Raw genomic sequence first — 8,373 nt, 5'->3', positions numbered from 1 at the left:
GTGAGATCTGCTGTGATCGTTTTCTTTGAATCATTTTTTCTGTTGTGTCCACTCTTTGTTTGTCTTTTTTAATTTTTTTAACATGACTACACAATGAGATCTTTTTTTTTACTGCAGTACCGTAAAATCCGGTGTAAGATGCACTTTTAATACCTGTTTATTTCATCTTAAAGTTGGCTGGGTATTACTAATATACCAGTATAAAATGTTGACACATGAGCCATCATTACCAGAACTCACCATCACTGCGTGCGGCCGGACGTGATTAAAAACGATCCCCATTCATTGGGCCTGATTTACTAAATGTTTGCGTGTCTTAAAACGTGTGCAAACTTGATACCATATGAGCAAAACAACACGCATTGTCCATTTAGTATGTTTGTTCAATATGGGGCGTTTCTGTCCTAGAAAGGAGAAAATGCAAATAAGTTAAGTTAGTACATGCATTGTGATTTACCAAGCCTGACAAAAACTGTGGTGATTGTGACGGTGTCTGAATTTAATACCTTTGAAAAGAACGTGCTAACCCAGGAGACCAGTGTTACACACAACAGGCTGCTGTTATTGAAGTTAGGAGGAGACATAGGCACAATCAAAGAAGGCATACAGATCACGTTATTCCCCACACATGTTAATACGTTTGGAATGACAGCAGGAAACACAATGATTAAACTATATTGTTGCCTATTTATAGCCAACAAACAACTGAACATTCACAGCCTCTGCATTTTAAAGAATTTCAACATTGACGTTTATTTCTTCCTATTTCCCTCTTCTCACCAACATTTTATTTTAAACTTGGGATTTCCTTTTTCTCGGGCTGCGCGTCTCTCCCCCAGCTCGTGCACTCGTCTCCTCCCTCTACAGCCCGCTGCTGCTACACTTGGATGTGGGGACCTCACCACTGCTTGTACCCCCGTCTTCGATTCCTCTTAGGAAGAGCATTTATGTCCGGTCAGACACAGCGCTGGCCAGCTGTCTGGTGCTCAACAATGTGCCAAGTGTCTCGTCTGAGCGCCACAGAGGACACAGCTCACACCTCCTGCACAATGTATGACAATTCATCTTCAAAAGATGGAGGGAAGAAAAGAGAGGCCCTGTTTAATAACGAGGTTTTCTTATAAGCCAAATTTTCTTTTTGTTATATTCAGCTTTATCTGTTATAACTCAAAAATACTGTACGTTCATTTGCCTCTTCCACTGATACCTATTTTGCGCTTGCAGTCATCCTGCTTTCTGTCCAAACTCTCAATGACGTAAACCAGTAGAATACGCAAAAACCCAACTTAAATAGTACCGCCTCCACAAGGTTTGCACCTGGTGTCATTCACGCAAATTTTCTTAGTCGATCACCCGAAAATCGCACACTCACCAAACTTAGTAAATCAGGCCCTCAGTGTATTAAAGCTGTTCTGGGAAAGACAGCGACACAGACCAGTCTGGCTGCGCTACTTTTTCAAAACTTTTCCCTCAAGAGGTCATAATAATTAATTTACAGAAAACTGTAGGATATTGTTCCATAAATAAACCTTGTTGAACTCTCTTTTGATTGAAAGAGTCCTTTATTAAAGTTAAAGAGAAACAAGCGGAGTCGGGCAGAGAGTTCACAAGCTAGGAGTCTCTGCTTCACAACTTTCCCTGCAGGCTGAGAGCTCGACTACCGTACTGTAGCTGGTAGGAGAGCAGACTCCACAAAGAGAAAACAGACTAAAAGTGTGACAGAACTGAACAGTAACTGCAGGTTTTGGACTTTGCTGAACACAATAAAAACTGTCATGCAGGAAGACAGTGTAAACTTTATTTTCTCTCTGAGAGACCTTCAAAAACACAGCGCGTCTTATACCGGTGCAACTTATATTTCGGATTTTACGGTACTTATTTTTTTAACTCATGACACAGCTCCTGCACATGCTCAGTGTGCAGGTCATGACACAGCTCCTGCACATATTTTGTGCAGGTTGACTACTTTTTATTTGCATTTAAATATTATTTGTCAGACTTGACTCTGCACCCCAAATTAAAACCTTGTCAAACCCGATACATACTAGGTCAGTTATTGGACTCAGATGGTAGACTCTTACACAGACAGACTTCTGCACATGCTCACTGCGGAGGACATGGCACACCTTTTTAAAACACTGCTTTTTGTGGCTTTATTTGATTTAGTCCACCACTGGTTTCTAAATGTCAGTCTCAGTTTTCACGGCTTTATGATTTCCCTTATCTCCACAGAATAACAAAGGGGTCTGTTTCTGTGGAGGAGCAGCTGTCCAGCTGTGCTTTGTGTCAGGACATCCTGAGTGATCCAGTTTCTACCAGCTGTGGACACTGGTTCTGCAGACTGTGCCTCACCTCATACTGGGACCAGTCTACTTCATCAGGAGAGTCCTCCTGTTCCCAGTGTGGAGAACGATCTAAAATAAGACGAGGACTGCAGATATCCAGTAAGTCCAGCACTGTAATAAGTAAGACTGAAGTCATTGTGTCTAAAAACAAGACAAAGCAGTTAGTATCTTCACTGATATATAGTTAAATGAAACATTTACATTTTATCTGATTCTTGCAGTCAGTTTATATTCAGTATATTTTATTTCTCTTGTAGCAGCACACATTTTACTACAGGGATGTTTTTGTGTTGGGTGCTTAATGTGTAATAATGAAAATTGTTTATTTGAACATTTTATAAATCCAGTCTCAGGATATGTTTCTTCTCTTTCAGCAGATAGAGGTCTGCAGGAGGTTACAGATGAACTTAAGATCAGTCTGAGGAAGAGATGTGAACATGTGACTCAAGGAAGTGATGAAACAGGAAGTAGAACCCTCCTCAACAGGATCTACACTGAGCTCTACATCACAGAGGGACAGAGTGAAGAGGTGTACACCCAACAAGAGGTGAGACAGCTTGAGACAGACTCTAAAAAGAAGACCCTCCATGAGACTCCAATCAAGTGTCAGGATATCTTTAAAGCCTTACCCGACCAACAGAACCAAAAGACAGAAGCTCAACCCGACCAACAGAAACAAAAGACAAAAGCTCAACCCGACCAACAGAAACCCATCAGAGTGGTTCTGACAAACGGGGTCACTGGTGTTGGAAAATCCTTCTCAGTGCAGAAGTTCACTCTGGACTGGGCAGAGGGCTCAGAGAACCAAGACGTCAGTCTGGTGATCCTGCTTTCATTCAGGGAGCTGAACTTGATCAGAGATAAGCGGTACAGTCTTCTTGAGCTGCTCCGTGTTTTCCATCCAACATTACAGAAGGTCACAGCAGAGACGCTCGCTGTCTGTAAACTGTTGTTCATCTTTGACGGCCTGGATGAAAGCAGACCGTCGTTGGACTTTAAAAACAGGGAGGTTGTGTCTGATGTCACAAAGAAATCATCGTTAAACACACTGTTGACAAACCTCATCAAGGGGAATCTGCTCCCCTCAGCTCTCATCTGGATAACTTCTCGATCTGCAGCAGCCAATCAGATCCCTCCTGCATGTGTTGACAGGGTAACTGAAGTACGAGGCTTCACTGACGCCCAGAAGGAGGAGTACTTCAGGAGCAGGTTCAGTGATGATGAAGATCTGTCCAGCAGAATCATCTCACACATCAAGACATCCAGGAGCCTCCACATCATGTGTCTGATCCCGGTCTTCTGCTGGATCACTGCCACAGTTCTGGATCACATGATGAGCCCAGAGCAGAGAGGAGAGCTGCCCAAGACCCTGACTGACATGTACTCACACTTCCTGCTGGTTCAGACAAAGAGGAAGAAGAACAAGTATGGTGAGGGACGTGAGACAAGTCCACATGAACTGATGGAGGCCGACATTGAAGTTCTTCTGAAGCTGGGGAGGCTGGCGTTTGAACATCTGGAGGATGGAAACATCATGTTCTATAAAGAAGACCTGGAGCAGTGTGGTCTTGATGTCACAGAGGCCTCGGTGTACTCAGGAGTTTGTACAGAGATCTTCAAAACAGAGTGTGTGATCCTCCAGAAAACAGTCTACTGCTTTGTTCATCTGAGCGTTCAGGAGTTCCTGGTTGCAGTCTACATGTTCCACTGTTTGACAAACAGGAAGAGAGGTGTAGTGAAGGCTTTCCTAAAAGAGAACAACATCATTTTTCAAACTCCTGAAAGCGATGACTTATCCCTGGATGTCTTCCTGAGGAGTGCCATGGAGAAATCCCTGAAAAGTAAAAATGGTCACCTGGACCTGTTTGTTCGCTTCCTTCATGGCCTCTCTCTGGAGTCCAACGAGAGACTCTTAAGAGGCCTGCTGGGTTGGAGAGACAACAGTCCAGAAATGATCCAGAGAGTCATCAACCACCTGAAGGAGATGAACAGTGATGATATCTCTCCTGACAGAAGCATCAACATCTTTCACTGTCTGACGGAGATGAACAACCTCTCAGTACATCAGGAGATCCAAGAGTTACTGAAGTCAGAGAACCGATCAGACGAGAAACTCTCTGATATCCACTGCTCTGCTCTGGCCTACATGCTGCAGATGTCAGAGGCGGTTCTGGATGAGTTGGACCTGAGGAATTACAACACATCAGACCAGGGACGACTGAGACTGATTCCAACTGTGAGGAACTGCAGGAAGGCAGAGTAAATCCAGATATGATTTAATGAGTAAAAATAATCTGTTTAGTTCTTCAAATATATACTGTAAAATATCTAGGTTTTTTAAAACAGTGTTTATCTTAAATATTAACAAACTCTTCAGTCACTTGTATTTTGTTATAAGTTTTCTTGAGCAGCTTTAAATGCTGAGTGAAATATGTCTTTTTTAGATCTAGTGTTTACCAACTTCAAGGTCACAGGTCATTTGTTTCATGATAATCCCTACATTTACTATTTTTCTTTTATCATCCTATTAGTGTCAGTAATAACAATAGTGATTAGTGTTACAATAAATATTATTATCACTTAGTGCTGGGCGATATATTGTGAAGCTCGATTCGATCGATATTTAATTAATGCTTGATATGGAAAAGGGAACAACGATTTTATTTTTTAAACCACTTCAAAGTGTTCTGGCGATATTTCGTTGTTCCGCGAGATTTCCGCGGCAGCGCTTGTTGTGCAGAGACAGAAGGGCGGAGGAGACTCCACTCCTGCCACTGAGTAGCCTCGCTCTTGTAAGCGACCAACATGGAGGAGAAAGAGAAAGATGCAAGCGAGGCTGAATTACTTCCAAGAAAGAGCACATAATGCAGGGCTCGACATTATAAGTGTCCCGCTGGCCCGGATGAATGATTGACAGAGTCCAGCTGATTGCACGTTCAGCTGGCGGCTTCACTGCTGTCACTTCAGCTCGCTACACTCAAATTGTTCACTCGCACACAGATCTTAGCGCAGGTTTTCTCTATCAAAACACACGTTTGGTAAAACGGTTTTAAAACCATCAGATCCTGACAAAAGCCGAGCTTAAATCAGAATTCAAAGAATAAAAGTCACCGGAAAAATTGGGAGTGACAGTAGGGCATGACGAAAACAGAAGGGAGAAAAGTTTCAGCTACAGTGGCAGATTGCTGGAGGAGCTGGAACACGTTAAAGTTAAAGACTAGACCATGGTAAAGATAAAAGTTATTCACAAATCATCTTAGCCCTTAAGAGAGCTCCTAAAGTAAAGATCTAAGGATGAAGAGTTTCTCAAAGAGAAGAAAGAAGGAGAGATTCCAGCTCTATCACAGCCTCATATTAATATCAGATTAAGTAGACTGTTACAGTTACCAGCATGGTGAATAAACATGAGCACATAAATGTAAGAAAAATACACAATATTTTTATAATTAGAGCTCAATTAATTAAATAAAAGTTGTAACTGACTTTTGCATCAGAATGGTTCAAGAGTAAATTGGTGGCTGTTATTTCTCGAATCAAAAGTAATGTTCCTGGGCCAGCGGTTCAATGATCTTTTTTTTTTATACAGTGGAGATTCAGTTTTATTGACTACATTTATAAACTTTAATATGATAACTATCGAGTCATATCGAATATCGACATTAGGCAAAAAAATATTGTGATATCAAATTTAGGCCATATCGCCCAGCACTATTATCATTACAACTAGGGCTGTCGCGGTAACTGCAAAAATGAATAATTGCGGTAAAAACAAGATCTCAGCAGTTGAGTCACTTCACCCCACATAATGTTCAGATGGACTCACAGGAAACTGCACTGGTACCTAAACCCAATGTAACTTTGCCCCTTTGTTAACATTTCAGCTTTCAGTAAAATGAAAAAGGAGAACCAGCTGATTTAGATGATGCAATTTGTCAAATCTAGCAAAAAAAATCTGTGTGAAATGAGGAAACATCTAATTTTAGCTTTCACCTCGCAAATATGCCTAGTATCAATCAATCAATCTTTATTTGTATAGCGCCAGTTCATAACAAGTGTCATCTCAAGACGCTTTACAAAAGAGCAGGTAAAAAGACTTTACTCTTATTTAATATTACAAAAGAGCAGGTAAAAAGACCTTACTTATTTCAATATTACAAAGACCTAAAGATCCATCAAAGCAGCAACATTTACAGTGGTAAGAAAAAACTTCCTTTTAACAGTCAGAAATCTTCGGCAGGATCCCAGGCTCATGATGAAACAGCCCTCGTGCCAAGACTGGACCTGGCTTGAAAAAAGGAAAGGGGGAGATGGGATAAGATGCAGGAAGAGGGATAGGGAACGGGGGGGGGGGGCCTCAGAGAGCTCAGGAGTTCCCAGGAAATGATGTTGTTAGTAACTGAGATTTAAAGATAGCGACAGTAATATGATCTCACAGAGAGAGAGAGAGAGAGAGAGAGAAAGAGAAAGAGAGAGAGAGATAAGAGCTCAAGGTACCAGTTCCCCCGCTAGTCTAAGCCTATAGCAGCATAACTAAGAGCTGGTCTACACCAGCAGCAGCCCTAACTATAAGATTTATCAAAAAGGAAAGTTTTAAGTCTATAATTTCTTCAAACTTATTTTATTGTTTTCTTAACAACAACACAGTGACAATAATTTCAGTTTGATATTTTCAGACCCGTTGCCTAATTGGTCTGAAAACCTTAAAAAGTCTGCTGTGACAGGCGTTACTTTGAAATGTTACATCATGGCTGGTTTTGCATTATCAGATGATTTGGTGAAGCGTGCGCAGTAAGTCTGTTCAAAAGAGCGCACTGATCCGTTGGGTCCAGCTTGTTCTGATGGGAGAGCGTCACTGTTTGATTAATCCCCCAGAGAGAGCTGTGCCCCCGACCACGCTGTAAATGTTCAAGGGTGAAATTGTGGAGCAGATACTTCTCGCTTTTGTGCCTTGATGCGTTGTTATTTTTTGCACTGAACTTATTATCAAACTTCATCTTGGTGTTTTCTCCTCCGACCTGTCACCTTCTCTCATGCAGCATTTGTTCTTTTGTTAGTAACTTCGACTAAGTGAAAAGACTAATCATTTACTAACCTTATTTTATCTCTTTATTTATTTATCTATCTATTTATTTCCCTTTTTTATTCAACCTCTTCCACTTCCATTCCTGTTGTTATGAAGCTCCTTTTCTTTGCTCTTGTAGTTATTTTTCCGGCGAGGCAAATATGTTCAGGTGGTTTTTAAAGAGGTGTGTAACCATAAATGGTTAATTGGAGGCGTTTCTGAATGCAAATGTCCCCGAACGTGTGCGAGCCTGCTGTTTAAGAACATGGGATTTATCAACACTGATTACCTACCGATGTTCTTAACCAGCAGGCTCGTGCACGTTCGCGTAAGTTATGTGGAAGTCGAGTTAAAACTCAGAACATCAGCATTACAATAATGCTCATTAATCTCTCTCTCATTTCTAGCATCTTAATTGAGGAAATAAAGTAATTTATCCTCTCGACATCCCAATGAAATGCATATTTCTGTTTGATTTCATCCCCGATTGTACAGCCCATTAGCATTTCCTCAGACTTATTTATATTTAATGTGTACCCTGAAATTACTCTTTAATTACCTTCATTAGTACTTTACCTGACTGTTCAGGTTTATATAAATAAATTCAGATATCATCAGCATACATTGCCAATTTGTGATTTTCTCCTGCTATAGATATGCCTTTTATTTTCTGTTCTACCTTAATATATTCTGCCAGCGGTTCAATAGATAGTACGAACATCAATGGTGACAATGGATCCCCTCGTCTGGTACCTTTTGAGATCTTAAAAATACATTTACATTATGCGTTGAGACAAGTAAACAACAGGTCACCAATCACACATTTGAAATTTTATGTGCCTTTTTATATGCATATTTATCATCACCTCTGATTGTGAACGCTTTTGCCTGCAATGAAGCTACTCCTGCCTGTTCCCTGGACAGAGAACATAAAACGAGCCACATCAACATTCTCCACTCCATGAT

General features: G+C 41.0%; 1 protein-coding gene across 1 annotated transcript; it reads left to right on the top strand.

Annotated features, from left to right (window-relative positions):
* Positions 1-992: 992 nt before the first annotated feature.
* On the top strand, positions 993-4,608 carry LOC114921323 (NLR family CARD domain-containing protein 3-like). The gene is made up of 3 exons (XM_029281255.2): positions 993-1,051; positions 2,233-2,444; positions 2,720-4,608. The coding sequence occupies exons 1-3, from the start codon at positions 993-995 to the stop codon at positions 4,606-4,608; spliced, it is 2,160 nt and encodes a 719-aa protein (XP_029137088.2).
* The last annotated feature ends 3,765 nt before the right edge of the window (positions 4,609-8,373 follow it).

This window comes from Labrus bergylta, chromosome 1 (assembly GCF_963930695.1).
Source record: "Labrus bergylta chromosome 1, fLabBer1.1, whole genome shotgun sequence".
Taxonomy (NCBI): Eukaryota; Metazoa; Chordata; class Actinopteri; order Labriformes; family Labridae; genus Labrus; species Labrus bergylta.
This window is presented reverse-complemented; position numbering and strand designations above follow the sequence as displayed.